Source organism: Carassius auratus, unplaced genomic scaffold (assembly GCF_003368295.1).
Source record: "Carassius auratus strain Wakin unplaced genomic scaffold, ASM336829v1 scaf_tig00001751, whole genome shotgun sequence".
Taxonomy (NCBI): domain Eukaryota; kingdom Metazoa; phylum Chordata; class Actinopteri; order Cypriniformes; family Cyprinidae; genus Carassius; species Carassius auratus.
Window position 1 is genome coordinate 277,038 of NW_020523392.1, and position 18,118 is coordinate 295,155.

General features: G+C 34.9%; 1 protein-coding gene across 19 annotated transcripts in view; it reads left to right on the forward strand.

Moving 5' to 3' along the window:
- LOC113069533 (actin-binding LIM protein 1-like) overlaps positions 1–18,118 on the forward strand; it is a 45,860-nt gene that overhangs the window by 20,337 nt on the left and 7,405 nt on the right. For 9 of the 19 annotated variants that reach the window (XR_003279747.1, XM_026242667.1, XM_026242668.1 and 6 more), the window contains 15 exons: positions 321–455; positions 4,916–5,099; positions 5,321–5,433; positions 6,923–7,049; positions 7,139–7,232; positions 8,769–8,856; positions 9,790–9,848; positions 10,034–10,078; positions 11,045–11,122; positions 12,061–12,216; positions 14,113–14,157; positions 14,833–14,859; positions 15,056–15,185; positions 16,593–16,676; positions 17,028–17,075. Coding sequence is in view for 18 of the 19 variants with exons in the window: in XM_026242667.1 (XP_026098452.1) it covers positions 321–455; positions 4,916–5,099; positions 5,321–5,433; positions 6,923–7,049; positions 7,139–7,232; positions 8,769–8,856; positions 9,790–9,848; positions 10,034–10,078; positions 11,045–11,122; positions 12,061–12,216; positions 14,113–14,157; positions 14,833–14,859; positions 15,056–15,185; positions 16,593–16,676; positions 17,028–17,075 (1,413 nt within the window). In the remaining variant the exon portion in view is untranslated. The remainder of the gene's footprint in view (positions 1–320; positions 456–4,915; positions 5,100–5,320; positions 5,434–6,922; positions 7,050–7,138; positions 7,233–8,768; positions 8,857–9,789; positions 9,849–10,033; positions 10,079–11,044; positions 11,123–12,060; positions 12,217–14,112; positions 14,158–14,832; positions 14,860–15,055; positions 15,186–16,592; positions 16,677–17,027; positions 17,076–18,118) is intronic. The other 10 variants (XM_026242671.1, XM_026242678.1, XM_026242664.1 and 7 more) reach the window with 3 other exon arrangements.

Genomic DNA, 18,118 nt, shown 5'->3' on the forward strand with positions numbered 1-18,118 from the left:
TTATGGTATTTTTTTAAAGGGATATTTGATGCTACTGGATCTGCTGAGTGGATTTTATTGGAGGCAGAGACATGCATTTAAACAGTTTTGTGACTTTTTTTCAGCACTGTTTGCAATTTGATTTCTTGTTGAAATACACACACATATATATAGGGTTAGGTTTAGGGGTAGGGATTGGGATAAGTTTATATTTTTGGACAATAATGTTGGTCCAGGACCATCAGAGGATGTTGATCCAGGAAAATGTCTTACTTGGCAAAATCACGGTGACCGTAAATACTAGTACAGACAGTGACAAAACGTGTGCTCTTTCTGTACAGTGGCCCATGCACAGGAAGCTCACCAACAGACGGAGAAGCCTTTGATACGCTGTGCTAAATGTGGGGAGGTGTGCAAGGGAGAGGTGTTACGAGTGCAGGCCAAACACTTCCACATCAAGTGCTTCACATGCAAAGGTGAGTGAATGAATGTCTTATGATCATATACAAACCAACATTCCCTGTTACATTCATAGGACACATTCAGTTCCATGCAGCCAAATGCTGAAAGAGGAAGAGATGTAAATTAGAATTACGATATATACTAAATATTCAGAGACAGAATCTATTTTATATATTTTAGAAAAGGAGATGTATATGCTGGACTTTTACTGTTAATGTTAATGTTAATGTTATTAACTCTTAAACTGAGAGCAAATAACATAAACTAATAACATGTCAGGGTCATATTTTACCATGCCCAAATTTAAAAGAAAAGCATAAGAAATGTATGTTCTTTTTGATTTACCTGAACAATGTTAAGTAGACCGTTTTTGACAGGTTTTGTGCATTTGGTTGCATATTCAAAGCTAAATCCTCCCTGTCTGATGCTGTAAAGTTCTGTTTTGCTGAGTTTTTCCTGTAAATGTTCCTGTAGGCTGTCTTAACACCTCTTGTGTGCATCTCCTGACTCGTCTCTCCTGCCAGAATTCAGGATCACTGTGTAACTCTTACAGATGAGCTCCAGCTTGACCTATTTAGCATGTGTTTCTCAGAATCTACAATAAGTCTTACAAATATACCTGACCCACTTGTATTTGTAGTCAATATTGCATAAGGTGAGCTTAACCAACAATACTGAGTCTGATATTTTTTTCATTAATTAATTTAAACATTGTAATTATTATACTTTGTTCGAGGATCAAGTTGTTGAATGATACAATGATTATACAATGAATATACAATCTAGAACATAGAGTATACGCTTTTATAATTTAGAATAAGGTTCCATTAGTTAATGTTAGTTAACTACTTTCGTTAACATGAACTAAGCAAGAACAATCCTTCTACAGCATTTATAAGTCTTAGTTCATGTTAATTTCAACATTTACTAATGCATTATTTAAATCAAAAGTTGTGCTTGTTAACATTAGTTAATGCACTGTGAATTACCATGAACTAACAATGAATAACTGTATTTTCATTAACTAACATTAACGAAGATGAATAAATACAGTAATAAATGTTTTATTCATTGTTTGTTCATGTTAATTGACTGATTTACCACGTCACTTCAGGGTCATTATAGTAACCCCACCAAAACCTGGAAATAAAACAGTCCTACATTGCAAAGTAAGTCCTGTCATGCCGGTGCTGTCATCCAATTAACCCAGAAACTTTCCCTCTGTCTCACTGTCCCTCTTCAATGAGAGAGAGCAGCGTTATGATGTAAGATCTGCTCAGTGAGAACAAGCAGAGCTGACTGACACGGTCACATCTAATATTTGGCACATGACAGTTTTTAGTGATTTATTAATAGAAAGAACCTTGTACATATATACACTACAGCTCGAAGTTTGTACATTTTTGTTACAATTTCTTCACATTTTAAATGAATCCTCATCACAACTATGAAATAAGACAATATTTAATTTATGTAGTGATCAGAATTGAAGTTCACATGTATGCTGGAAAGTTTGTGCACTACTCCAACTCAAATTAAATTAAATTAAAACGAATTAGCTATATGATATTATATATAATTTGCTATATATATCCCTGGCCACTATATTAGGTACACTTCACTAGTACGGGGTTGGACCAACTTTGCCTTCAGAATTGCCTTACTTCTTCATGGCATAGATTCAACAAGGTGAAGGGGGCCAACACTTTTTCACACCACTGTATATGTTTAATTATTATAATTATTTGACTGTTTATAATTTATTATTATACACAGTCACAGGGCTAAATTACATACATGAATATATGACTCTATGTTATTTTAAATTGATAAATAATTTCTGTCACAGTGAAGGTGTTTTTTGGGCAGTACTTTTAAAGTTAATTTTCAAAGTAGAGATTCACTTTAATAATTGCTATATACATACATTTTTAGCACTAAAATAGCAGCCTGATTTGTCATCGTTTGTTGGTTTTGTCGTTCTTTTTACATTCAGAGCTAGACAGAAAGATCTCAAATGTACAGCATGTTGTATATTCAGTACCTCACCCAGCCCTTTTTTCCTCACACAGCACTGAGTTCATGTCATTCTCTGACCTCTGACCTCACTGGCCTCTAAATAAATCACAGACAGAGACAATGACATTAACTGAGGAAAAGATAGAAAGAGTGACTCAGCAGGCCTATATTTGAACTAGGGATTGAACAGTTCTTAAATTATACATGTGCAAGGTGATAATGAGGATGAGATATTAAACTCTTGATCAGACTACACAGAAACGAGTTGAATTTGAACACGACCTGTAGTAATCGGAGTAGATAATCCTTGTAAGAGCTAATCATCTACTTTTGTATTTAACACCCTCAGGGATTATGCCATCCTTACTGTAAGTCTGTGAAATAATAATCAGCTTATCTAATCATCTAATCACTTCAGAGCAGCGTACAGACGACTAGATCATTCTTTTATGCATTTGTAGGCACACAACCTGCTTTACTTCCATAATGTGACGGATTATGTACAGTAAGACCAATGTCTATTAAAATTGACTTACCTATAAGGCCATTCAAGTTCATTCAAATGTTCATTTTTGGGTGAACTGTTCCTTAAGAAAGAGGCTTTTGAAGAAAAAAAGACGTTTAAACATTTGAAATGTTTTTTGTTTGTTTGTTTGTTTGTTTTTATGCATGAACTTAATTTAATTTTTAAGAGTCTTATTTAGAAAATGTTTACATTATTCTTAAATTTCTTAAATGCATGAAAATACATGTAAATTTAACGTTAAAACTAAAACTATTAGCTCAGAAGGAAAATGAACAAAAGTTTGAAATCTGAATCTTGGAGTTAATGAATTCTTTTGTGTCTGGGTCGTCCAGAGATGAAAGTCAGCTTGTAGGAAGTGTGTCAGAGGACGTTGTTGCCGAGTCTATTTCTTATTCATTTATTCATCAGATCAAATGATTCAGTGATGATTTCCACATTTTCAAAGGACATGCTGTCATATTGTTGATTAGTAGACTGATTTTGTTGTGATGCGTTTTTTTGGTTAAGGTTAACTTAAGGATGCTGGGATGAAATTTTTCTGTCCTTTTTTTTTTCCTTGTGTTAAAGTTGCATTTAATAACCTTTTCCATAGTTAATAGTATGTTATAATAATACATGTGATTTGCATAAATATAATTCATTTCTCTTACATGATCTGTGAAACTACCATGGGTTTGAGTTGTCCTCATACAGCCCCTGCAGAAGTCTCTCAGTTTCTCAGAGAGGATGGTGTAGAAGGCTATGAGAAACACTCGAGTCAGTTATATAACAGCACTGCAGAGCTCTCCTGCATATACGTACACATTGTACACATATATTTTACTTCCATTCACTCGTTCTCTCTGTAAATCTCACACGCTGCATTAGTCACAGCCTTGAGTCTCCCCACAGGGACCCAGAATGAGGTGCAGAAAGCCATGAAAGATGGTTACCTCTCAGTATTGTTTTTATGGGAGTGTTTTGGAAAACCAGACTCCAAATAGAAAGTGGCTAAAGGAGCTCTTAAGAGCTTAAAATGAAACACAATGAGCTCTAAATATGTTTCAGCTAGCCTGTTGGTTCAGATTAGACATTTCAAGGTTTTCAGGACTATTATGTTTTCTCAAAATCATGGTTTGGCCTTTGTCCTCCACTGAGGTCTGTTTTTACAGTTGCTATTTCTAGAGCGCTGATTATGCTGCATTATCCTGTTACAAGAACAGATGTAGTATGATTAAGAAACCATTATATCCTTTGCAAAATCAAGGTTCACCCCCAATTTTTTTTTCTTAATCGTTCACCAGCTGTTGTTCCAAGTCTTTGAGAATTTTTTTTAATGAGTTAGGACTGGGGCTATATTGAGCTCCTGCATGACTGGGCTAAATCGCTAAAATATATAAATAAATAAATAAATATAGAGAGAGAGATTCAGTAAGCATATATCTCTATGTTTATGTACTTTGATCTTTGTGCACTGTACTAGCTTAAAATTGTGCTTTTTATTCATGTCTAGAAACATAAATTTGGCTAAACAGCAATTGCATTCAAAAGTGTTCATCTGAGAACTAAAATACTCTGTATGCTCTGAATATTTGACCTATATTTTAGTTAAAATATACAGGGCATATTTTCCAATAATCAGTATATGTATACGGTAATAAACAACAGTATTTACTTGCATATATTGTAATTAAACATTTTTTTGCAACTAGCAAAATGCCACACGGGAACTTCAGTAAACCGTTTCGATCAATACTGCACACTATACAAATTCACATTTATTTCCTCTGCCTTTTGGCTACTGAACTTTAAATCAGAGATGCGAATAAAGTGAGACTAGTCACTGGATCTTGGTAAGGACATGTCCCTAGCATCCATACTAACTTCTACACCCTTCCATTGTGATCATAATTCATAAAAATTAAAAATCATGCATTTGTTTTTGTTTAGTATGTGGTTGCGATCTGGCTAAAGGAGGATTCTTCATGAAGAATGGAGACTATCTGTGCACTCTGGACTACCAGCGCATCCACGGCACCTGCTGTAACATCTGTGGAGAGATTGTGGAAGGGGAGGTGGTGACTGCACTCGGGAAGACCTACCACCCAAAATGCTTTGTGTGCACAATCTGCAAGTAAGAGCATATGGACACACACACACGCAGACACACACACCAATCTTCAAGTAAGAGCCTATGGACACGCACACACACAAACACACCAATCTTCAAGTAAGAGCCTATAGACTATCACGCACACACACACTTGACATTATACAGTCATTGTCATTGTGTTTAATGCTAAGTCCAGCACTGAGAGAAGTTTTAACAGGGATCATATATTTTATGACCTACAGGAGACCATTTCCTGCTGGAGACAGAGTGACGTTCAATGGCAAGGACTGTCTGTGTCAGTACTGCGCAGAGCCCATGTCTCCAGGACCCACCAAAGATGCTGTGGGACCCAGCAGTGAGTGCAGGAAGCACACATCTAAACCTCCACATGAGTGAATGTCTCATAACCGGTCAAGTTCAAACTGTCAGGGCCATATTTCAACCCCAAATCTAGATAAAATAACTAGTTCTATTCATTACACTTTTATAATTATATTATCATATATGCTGCATTTTTTTTTTATTCAAAAGACAGTAAATCAGTGATAAATGAAACACATTTCCAGCCAAATCAACAAAAAGATCATTTCCATTAGTGAAATGTGAGAAAATGATATAATACTTAAAATGTATTTTTTTTACACATCATAGTAGAATTTGTTATGTCATCTTGAAATGTTGCATTAGTTGTGAATTCATTAGCTATTAATTAATGAATTCATTAGATATTTAAGAAAAAAAAAACTGTTACCATAAGTCACCATCACCAAAACTCAGAAAGTAAAGAAATCATAAAAAGACTCATTTTATATACAGAGTGTAACTCCTTATTTAATTTCTTATTTTATCTTTTATCCCTTTTTTTAATCTATTTATTTATATCTATATTTATATCTATTTATACGGAGCCCCACACATGACATGCAAGAAAAAATAATTTGTTCCCTCACTGTACTAAAATGTGCACACGATTACTATTGCGTTCCCTTGATCGATTTAGTAAATCGAGGGAACGCAATAGTAATCGATTTAGCCTACTATTTTTTTTCTGCATGGCATTTTCTGCTCCGTATATTTATTTAGATTTTATTAAAATCTTACTCAATTAAAAACCAAAAGTGTCTAGCCAGAAGGGATAAAGAAGATGTTTCCACACTTCATCATACTAACATTTCTCATTATTTCATTTTGATGCATACATTTTATGAATAAGATTATTTAATTAGTACTTCCTTAATGCATATTTAAACTTATTAAAGATATAAAACATACCGCCAGTGTGCATTAACTATAGTAAAAGTACAAACTGCCACATCCACACAGTGACTTAATGGGAAAGAAAGTGATTGTATAAAATCCTGTAAAGCCACTTAGAGATCCTCTGGCATGGATATACACGTGAAACTGTAAATTATTCAGACCCTCCATCTCCCTTTGTTCCCTTTTCTGTGTGTTTGGGGGCTTTTTGGCCAGGATCCACCTACTATAATAAATAATTAATATTAATTTCCACTTAAGCCTTTAAGCTCGACTGCCAAAGCCAACGACCTTCTTTCATCTACAATGTATAAAGTAAAATGTGAAGAGAAAGCACCAGGCAGATATCACTAATGGAGTTAAGACAGCAATGTTGTTGATACAGGCCTATGTGTGAGTCAGTAGTGTTCTGATGTAACAGATCAAGACCCAAAGTTGTATCACAAAATATTGATTCATGACAGTGATCAACTCAAAAAAAAAAAAAAAAAAAAAAACTTCAGAGTTCAAAGACGTTTTTTTACAGGAAAAAACATCAGCAGAGTTAGTCTGAGTTCAGATGAGTTTTTCTTGTGTGTGTGTTTCAGGTTGTGCGGGTTGTGGCAGAGATATTAAGAACGGTCAGGCTCTGCTGGCTCTAGAGAGTCAGTGGCATTTGGGCTGTTTTAAATGCAAGGCCTGTGCCAAAGTATTGACTGGGGAATACATCAGCAAGTAAGACAAATGTATACACAAAATCCATCCAATTCCATCCAAAATGATAGATGATGTTATGCATTGGTTTGTTTTCTGTATGTGTGCAGAGATGGCACCCCCTACTGTGAGCGTGATTATCAGCTCTTGTTTGGAGTGCAGTGTGAAGCATGTCAGCAGTTCATCACTGGGAAAGTCCTGGAGGTACAGAAACACACACACACACACACACACACACAGAGAGAGAGAGAGAGAGAGAGAGAGAGTTCTGGACTGATGACAAACTGACACCTTGAAATACTTTTTTGGTGGCTTTTAGTTCATGTCTGTAGCTTTGAGCGGTGTTGTTATTGTTAACTTAAACTATTAAAAAAACAATTAGGATTGAAATAAAATATAAATATTAAATGAAAAACTGAAATTAGTTGAAGTACTAAAATTGCATTACTAAAATAAAACTGGAAATGCGCACTGCAAATATAAAAATAAAAGCTAATTAAAAAATAATAAGTATTATAATATTATATAAATAATATTAAAATAACACTGTCTTTGAGGTCATCTAGAGTGTAAAAAAAAAAACGTTTTTTAAAGTTGTAAATGACACATTACTGGAGTGCCATTTATGAGTGAAAATATTTTATACACTTAAAGATTTCAAACAAACAGCTTCTATCAGTTTCCTTTTCTAGAAAATGCACCAAAAATATTGGTGCAATTTCTTTGTAGGGGCATTAAAAAAACATGAGGAGCAAAAAAAATGCTCCTTTGCAATTAAACCAAATCTATTCGGGCAGTCAGCATTAAATTTAGATCTGCTTTTGTTCCGTCTTTTTATGCATTTTTGCAGTGTTGAGCATTATAACCAGTCAATGAATACAGTTCAATGAAATCAGAAGGTTATTTTCTTAATAGAAAAGGTAATTTCTGACCCTGGCATGCACCAAATATAATGCATTAACATTAAACAGAAAGTAGCTTAAAATGTAAACACTTCTGCACCCTGTCAGAATATTTCCAACTTCCTGTTTGAATAGGAAATATGTCAACACAGGAAAGAAAATTGCATTCATCGAATGAGCCATCAAGTGACAACCCAACACAGCGCAGAAATGTTTTCTTTGTATTGAATTCAGTTGCTTAATTCCCTGCATTAAACATTCTGGTCAGCACAAACCATGTTTATCTATGTATTTAATGTAGTCTTGGTCAAATTTTCTTATTTTTCTGTGACCTATTTTGGAATCCTAACCCACCATTGCACAAAACCGCTGTTTTTAGCTGAACAATACATTTATCACTTGACCGCACAAATCATACTGTATGTACCACAACAAAACACACTGATTGTGACACAGATCTGCAGCATAAAAGCATGTTACACACTTCTGATCCCTCATAGATAACTGTCTAGAGTTTCACAACAGGCTCACAGCACACTCCACAGTATTGCAACAGGAAGTTTCATCCAGTTAATTGAATCTGATTGGCTGTGAGAGAGACAGATGCCCTTTCTCATCACCCATGTTTTCAGATGATTTCTACTCTTCGAAGAGAGTCTGCGAACACAGGACATCTCTGTATTACATTCGATAAGCTTGTTGGTTCTGGTCATTTGAATAAAATATGTGTGGTCTCACACGATACACATGCAAAACATCAGCGTCTCTGTAGCAGTCTGTTTGAGTTATCTGTAATAGCTGTTATACAGTTTAACTTTGAGTGTGTGTTTCTCCACAGGCTGGGGACAAGCACTACCACCCCAGCTGTGCTCGCTGTAGCAGGTGTAACCAGATGTTCACTGAAGGAGAGGAGATGTACCTGCAAGGTGAGTCTCACCCTTCATAGATGCCATATACTGTAAAATATACATTTATTCCGCAGAATGCTTGAACCGGTGTCATTTTACTAAAACAGAATGTCAAAAGCCTTTTTTTATGATGTAAAAGGCCTGGTCAACTATTGTGTAATCATGTAAAATTACTGTGAATAATTGTAGAAAGTTTTATCACAGTTGTGCTTGATTTGCGGTGCATTTGACTGATCCGAGTTTGCAATATTGTCAATAATGTCAATATTTAATTCATGTCAGAGTCATTTAAATTAAGTGTATTTGTATTTGTTTTTATTATGTTATTGTTTTTTTAGCTATTTAATTGCTATGTTTAACCAAATAAATTCCTTATAATTTAATAAAATATACTGACAGATCAAATAAAATAGTGTTTATTCTTTTGGTTTACAGTGAGGTTGTTTCACTGATCGTTTTAGCTGAGTACATGGATTTAGAAAAAAAAAAAATCTTGAATGCCTGGGACTAAAGAGCTATTTTTTGTTTAGATTATGTATGTATTTCTGTTTATTTATATTGTATTGTATCGCCTTATGTATGTTGTCTATAGTATTGTGCAGACAGCGATACACCATAGCATTCAGAAGTTTGGGGTTTATTTTTTAAATGTTTTTGAAATATGTATCTTATGCTATCTTAGGATGCATTTATTTGATCAAAAATAGGGTTAAAGCTATAATATTGTGAAATAGTATTAGAATTTAAAAGAGAAATTATTTCTCAGATGCAAATTTTCAGCATCATTACTCCAGTGCATTTGAAATAGGAATCTTTTGTGACAAATACAAATTATATGTCTTTCCTGCCACTTTTAATGCATCTTTGCTGAATAAAACAATTATTTTCTGACTATATAGTTATTTTTTTATTACATTTTAGCATTACATTTAGTTTTTATTCTTCATGCAGGATCAACAGTTTGGCATCCAGGCTGTAAACATTCGCCCAGAGGCGAGGAGAGACAGAGGGTATGGTCCTTTCCATGTCATTCAGTGTTTACATGTGTGTCCTGTGTTTCTGCTGTCTGTATGTTCTTCTCCACTATACTACTGTTTTTAGTAGACTTTTAGTAGACTCCGGGAACATCACTATAGACTATGTGGTTCACAGTCTTGTGTGATGTCCAACCAAACCCCTGTGTCTTCCTCCACAGCTATTGCCTGCGTCTCTAGCTCTCCTCAGCAAAACAGAAAGGCAGGTACTGTACTCGCTGCTAGCTGCGCCATGGCATCGCATGACCATGTGCTGCCCCTGGAGGCGGCAGGCTGCAGTGCTCCTCATTGGCAGCTACACTGCCGTGCTCAGACCGCCTGCTCACAGTTTTAGCCATAAACCACCATTAACATCTGGTTTGGTCCATCTCACAGACGCTAATGCCACGGAACAGATAGTTCAGCCCAGTTCCTTTGTTATTGTGCCACACAGGCCTCAAAACAAGCTAAGCTGCTGTAAACACGCATGGTGCATTTCAGCATTTCAATATGCTGAGTAATATCAGATGCACTTGCATTTTGATCCTCAAACATTTCCTGCCATCGAAAACATGAAATTGCCATCGATGAGTCTCATTCATTGTGTGGAAGGCAAATGAATGGTTTATTTTAGTTTTGTTTCCAGGATGCTGTCATCATTTAGTCCTATCCTTCACAATATATCATTGTTCACAGGTTAAAGTTTTCTTACATATATATTTGAATATGTTATATATATTACAAAAAGTATGTTTTAATGCTAAGAAGGATTTATTTATATATATATATATATATATATATATATATATATTGTTGTTGTTGTTGTTGTTGTTGTTGCACTCATTTTAGATTTGTTGTGCATTCTTTGTTGTTTATGAAGAGTCTTAGCCTTGATCAGCTGATTGATTTTCTGCAGCATGATTGGCCAATAGGTCATGAATATTTAAATATAACATAATGTATCTCTTTACAGCCATGTGCAAGGAGTCACAAAATGTGTTGACGTATAAAAGGTAGACTACATTAGGCTAATGTGATGCACAGTAAAACAGCTCTTCTGGTAAAGGCTAATGCAAAATTTATCAGGTTTACTGAATAATCACTTCAGTGGTGAACATCCAGTGGTTTAGCTGAGAATGCAAATGCAGATGTTTTTATTTATTGCTTATGTTGTACCTGTGCTTGTTCCACAGCCGACACGCTCGTCGTCCGAGAGTATATGTTCCAGACCTGGTTCAAGCATACCTAGCTCACCGGGTCACACCATTTATGTAAGTTTATCACTTCACCATAATGTAATATATTTCCACAAAATTATTAAGCAGCACAACTGTTTTCAACATTGATAAAGATTATAAATGATTCTTGAGCATCAAATCGGCATATTAGAATGATTTTTGAAAGATCATGTGACACTGACGACTGGAGTAATGATGCTCAAAATTCAGCTTTGGATCACAGAAATAAATTATATTTCACAGTGTATTCAAATAGAAAACAATTATTTAAAATTGTAAACATATTTTGCAATATAACCATTTTTAATGTATTTTAGATTTTTTTTAAAAAGCACTCTTGGTGACTTCATTCAAAAAACATTGTTTACACATTATTGTTGCAGTGTAATTATACATGTAAGTACTGAGTAATATTAATTAACTACATGTACTGACTCTGATTAGGGTCTGGCTTAGAGTTACTTGCATGTAATTATGCATAATTAATTGTTATTGTAATAGTAAGTATATGTAACGTTTAACAAGAACACCTTAAAATAAAGTGTTACCAAAACATAAAAAAAATCAAACTAGTAGACGGTAGTGTAAGTGCTTTTAAAGCCGATTGCTAAAATATCTATAACTACCGTATGTTTTGTTGAACTTTAGAGTGTTATAAATTGGCTTAGCCGAGACCTCCTGTAGCTTTCTAGCTGTTAAAACTTCTAGAAGTCCTCTGTCTGATAGATGGATGGCTCTCGTTCCTGTGAATCCTGACAGCGGTGTTAAAATATAAATGTTAACTTAACAAATAAACTCACTTTAACATAAGTTAACGTTTTTTAAAGTAATGTAAGTCTTTTATTATTTTTCTTTATTTAAATGCTCATGCTCAGACCCTTAAATTGGCCTGAAAGAGGCTCTTATAGAACTTTATATTTTCACTGCTGCAGATGTGTGTGTGTGACTCCGTGTGTGTTTGTGTCCCCTAGGCAAAAGTAGACAATGAGATCCTTGATTACAGGGATTTAGCAGCCATTCCCAAGGTCAAAGCCATTTATGACATTGAGCGTCCAGATCTAATCAACTATGAGCCACTTTACACCACCTCACTGGATGAGTCAGAGGAGAGAGAGAGTGTGGGAGAGGTACAAATAAGTCAAACCGAAGCTCTGTTCCAGTCCTATGACCTCTCTATCTAGACAGCATTATAGGTCACGCACTTCTGATGTGAAGAATGGTTCAGTGGGTAGCAAAATTATGCCACATGCTTGGCAAATTCTACAGCAATTTTGCATATATGCACTTAAATTTAATTAATCAGATACAATTGTTACAGATACTGGTCATATAATTAGAATATCATCAAAAAGTTGATTTATTTCACTAATTCTTCAACTTTTATTTATTTATTATTATTTATTCATTATACACAGACTGATATATTTCAAATCTTTATTTATTTTAATTTTGATGATTATAACTGACAACTAAGGAAAATCCCAAATTCAGTATCTCAGAAAATTTGAATATAACTTAAGACCAATACAAAGAAAGAATTTTTAGAAATCTTGGCCAACTGAAAAGTATGAACATGAAAAGTATGAGCATGTACAGCACTCAATACTTAGTTGGGGCTCCTTTTTCCTGAATTACTGCAGCAATGCGGCGTGGCATGGAGAAGATCAGTCTGTGGCACTGCTCAGGTGTTATGAGAGACCAGGTTGCTCTGATAGTGGCCTTCAGCTCTTCTGCATTCTTGGGTCTGGCATATCACATCTTCCTCTTCACAATACCACATAGATTTTCTATGGGGTTAAGGTCAAGCGAGTTTGCTGGCCAATTAAGAACAGGGATACCATGGTCCATAAACCACCGGGTACTGGTAGCTTTGGCACTGTGTGCAGGTGCCAAGTCCTGTTGGAAAATGAAATCTGCATCTCCATAAAGTTGGTCAGCAGCAGGAAGCATGAAGTGCTCTAAAACGTCCTGGTATACGGCTGCATTGACCTTGGACCTCAGAAAACATAGTGGACCAACACTAGCAGATGACATGGCACTGCAAACCATCACTGACTGTGGAAACTTTACACTGGGCCTCAAGCAACGTGGATTGTGTGACTCTTTTCTCTTCCTCCAGACTCTGGGACCCTGATTTCCAAAGGAAATGCAAAAATTACTTTCATCGGAGAACATAACTTTGGACCACTCAGCAGCAGTTCAGTCCTTTTTGAAGCAAGACGCTTCTGATGCTGTCTGTTGGTCCAGAGTGGCTTGACACAAGGAATGCGAAGCTGAAACCCATGTCTTGTATATGTCTGTGCGCATTGGTTCTTGAAGCACTGACTCCAGCTGCAGTCCACTCTTTGTGAATCTCCCCCACATTTTTGAATGGGTTTTGTTTCACAATCCTCTCCAGGGTACGGTTATCCCTATTGCTTGTACACTTCTTTTTTTCTACCACATTTTTTCCTTACCTTCGCCTCTCTATTAATGTGCTTGGGCACAGAGCTCTGAGAACAGCCAGCCTCTTCTGCAATGACCTTTTGTGTCTTGCCCTCCTTGTGCAAGGTGTCAATAGTCGTCTTTTGGACAACTGTCAAGTCAGCAGTCTTTCCCATGATTGTGTAGCCTACAGAACTAGACTGACACACCATTAAAATGCTTGGCAGGTGTTTTGAGTTAATTAGCTGATTAGAGTGTGGCACCAGGTGTCTCCAATATTGAACCTCTTCTCAATATTCAAATTTTAAATTAAATTAAAAGAAATAAACATTTGAAATATATCAGTCTGTGTGTAATGAATGAATATAATATTCAAGTTTCACTTTAAATCAACTTTTTGATGATATTCTAATTATATGACCAGCACCTGTATATTATATTATAGGATGCTGCTTTAGAAGGCACTTAAACAGTAACTTGGGTTTGAAACAGAGCTTTTGAGTTCAGTATGATATTGAACACAGACTAATACATTTAATAAAAGCGATATTTATTCACTTACAGTAGTACTTCACCTTGCTACACTTTTCTGTTGACAGCTACAGAGCTCCAGGAGAGAGTGTTCGCCCATGCCAGAAGACAGAGTAAGTTCGTCACATGACCTTTCACCTGTCTGCTGATCGGCTGTTCCACTCGGTCTTTCTCATATTATTGGTGTTGTCCTAAACCTCACACTCGATGTGGGCTAGCAGTCTTGAAGTAGTCCAGGAGATTGTATTGTGTCCTATTTCAGATTTTATGATTCAGATGGATACTCAAGAGTGCTCTTTTATCTGCAGGGCATCCAGATATTTCTTTTTTACTTTTTAAACTTTTAAAAGTCCTATAATTTTCACTGATGACTCTCATTAGATTTCATTATTGTAATGCAATGTTTTTTAAGAAATAAATAAATAACCATAAATTCAAGACAACACAACACATATAATGCTACCAAGATAAATACTTTATTTTTAAAAAGCTGGCTTTTTTTAAGACAGTGAACAGTAGAAATATTTACAGTGTTACAAAAGATTTCGGTTTCAAATAAATGCCATTATTTTGAACTTTCTATTCATCAAAGAATCCGGAAAAAAACTTTTCCCCCTAAAGTATTATGCAGCACTGCCTTCAATATGATAATAAAGTATTTAATTTCCATGTAAATATAGACCAAAGTGCATAAATTAATGCATAAAGCAATGTATAAATAAGCCTTTATTTATTTTTTCCAAATTTTTCTTTGTATATGTATTTAATGTTTTACCCTCTTGTTTCAGACCAGGTCACCCACACCAACTGCTGAGGTGAGTCAGATTTAGAATTGCATTTATTTATTATTATGTGCTTTATTGTAAAATTAATTAATTTAATTTTCATTCCAAATATTCAAGAATTTATTCAAAGATGTTGTGTTGTAAGTGGATCACATTTAGATTTTCAGATGAAACAATAGTGTTTTTATTTAAATTTTTTACGGTGAATGTTTCCTGTTTTTACCAGGGTTACTACGAGATGCGAGAACGAATACTTCATCGGTCAACAAGTCAAGGCTCCATTGGCTCGCCCATTTACAGCCGCCACAATTACACTCCCACCCTGTCACGCTCCCCACAGCACTTCCACAGACCCGGTGAGTCTGCTGTGCTCCAAAGACTCATTTTCAGATTTCATCAAATCAATTTCTTTTTTCCTTCCATGGATTATATACAGTTATCTGATATGGCTTTGTGCTCCCAAAGTGCCAAATAGAGTTTTAAAATAGAGAAAGCCTGTCCAAATCTTTTCTAAAAAGAGCTGGGTGTTATAGCAAGTATTTTCACTTGAATTTTAATTTTCGTAATAATTATGTTCACTTATATGACATTTTCCATGTATTAAATCGTTTCATGTATATAAATGTAACTAGTTATAAATAGCCAGATCAGTGCATATACATCACATAATCCCATAACCTATCTTATATTTATTTAAAAACAATTTAAATTAAAAATTGTGTGTGTAATTTATATTAATTTATAATTAATTTTCTATAATTTATAGAATAATTTATGCCAAAATGGCCGTCTCCATATTGGTTAGTTCATAGCTGGCTGAACGTACTGTATCAGTGCATTCTCTTAAAGTGACAGCACTTTCTTTATACTTAATCAAACAGCAACAACAAAGAAATTACTCACTGCTCTTGATTAAATAACTTTTGTAACTTTAATAAAGATGAATCTTTAATTTTTGCAGTCAAATATGCAATGCTGTTTTACATTGTATTACTTTATTCAATTTCTTTACCTAAAAACTAAAGTTTGACCTACCTAAAAAAAAATTTTTGTATCTTTACTCTGTTGTATTTTTGTGTGCCGTTGCTTAAAGTTAGATAGATTATTCTTATTTTCTTAATTTTTATTTGACAGTATAGTTTTTGCCTAAACATAGCACATACCGAAACCGTGACTGTAAAACCGTGATACAGACCGAACCGTAAATTGAACCATTCCACCCCTAACATATATATATATGATTAATCCCTATAGTTAGTGTATATATTTATTTAGTAAAAACAGTGTGTGTGTAAATATGGCTTAATTTAGTTTTTTCCCTCATTCAAATTTTTCTAAACTCTAACTTCTGTCTCTTCGATTTTGGTTAAAATTAAGTTATTATTATTATTTTATTTTATTTTATTTTTTTAGATTAATCTCTTTAGTTAGTTTGTGTATATTTGGTAACACTTTAAGGTTTCCTTGTTACACAAGTTACATGTACTTTCTATTATAACAACATAATTACATGCAATTAACCCTAAACCAATACCTAATCCTAACCATAACCATATAGTAAATTCATGTAGTTATTTAATGTTACTCATTATCTAAATGTATAATTAAACTGTAACAAGGACGCCTTTAAAGAAAGTACAACTGTATATTTGTATTTATTAAAACAGTGTGTAAAAATGGCATATATCAATAGCTATATACCTCGCCCAGCCCTAATCTGAGCTATTCTCCCTATTGACCTTTGACCGTGTTTGTGATTGGAGGCACTGAGCCGTCCAGTGGTCGGAGTTCCCCAGGGGCCAGCACCCCTCCTCTCCTTCTGACTCCCAAACATTTTCACCTGCCAGGTACTGTTGGAGTCTTCCAGCGGCCCACTGTGTGTCAATCCCAGCATGCCCCTGTGTCCAAGCACATGTTCACCATTCATAGCACTTTCTGTGTCTGGTTATCTCTCTGTCTTAAAGCAGTTCACACAGAAATTCAAAGTCTGCACGATCAAACACACTAACAGAAAATCACAAGATCTTTCTTTGGTAAATGCATATCCAAACTGTATGTGCTGCAGTTGTCAGTTTTTCAGATATGATTGTTTATTGGTGCATTTTGTATGTGTTATCGATTTTGTTTCTCCTTTTAAAACCCAGTATCTCTTATATGAAGAACTAAGATTAACTAATTTGACTTTTCCTTTCTTTTAGATCAAGGAGTAAACATCTACAGAAAACCCCCTATCTACAAACAGCATGGTACAGTCATTTAGAATCTTTGAATTCAATGCTCTATCTTTCACAATAAAGAGATGATTAGGATTTGGACACATGCCTGTTGATTTGTAATGTACAAGCAGTGTTTCCCAACTGTTTTTGTCTTATGTACCCCCACAGCTCAGTATTAATTCACCAACCCCAAAACGTATAACTCGACTTATACTGAATATCATTTAGCATTATCATTAATGTTATTTAAATGCTCATTACGTTGTAACTAGGTTGCTTCCTTTGTCTTCGGTGAGACACCTGGGTCCAGGCACTATGTTAAGACCCTATGTTAAGTCTTCATTTTCAGATTCACATTAGACCAGTCTACCCTTTTATGTAACTGAATTTAAAAAATGATGACTATAAAATTATTAAAGCTAGAACATTTGTCCAAATTTAAGTTATTTGCACCCTTTGTATGGTGAAACCGAAATGCCATAGAGGTTCAAGAATGAAATATCACACAACAGCAAATGCATTGCCAATGGTACAAATTTGAATGAGAAGCTACTTTTCTCATTTTTTTTTAACAATCCAAAATCAAATATTAAAGCACACCATAAGGTACATACACCCTTGGTTGGGAACCGCTGTTTTTAAAGGAATAGTTCACTTAGAAATAAAAATTTGCTGAAAATCCTCAGGCCATCCAAGATATAGATAAGTTTGTTTCCTCATCCTCTGCAGTGAATGGGTGCCGTCAGAATGAGAGTCCAGGCAGTTGTAAAAAACATCACAATGACCCTGAAGTAATTCACACCACCACACCAGTCCATCAATTAATTTTTTATTAAGCAAATAACTGTGTTTGTATGAAACAAATTCGTTATTAAGATGTTTTAACTTTTAAAGTTCACTTCTGGAAAAAATACGAGTACATAAGACATAACACTTCCTCCAGTGTTCATCCCTGTTGTCCTCTCACATCAAAATCAACCAGCATATTTGTTTAGAACTGTTTTTGCTTGTAAAAGGTGCTTGATCTGTGGATATTTCTCTCCTGATACAGACGAAAAACCTTTTTCACTGGA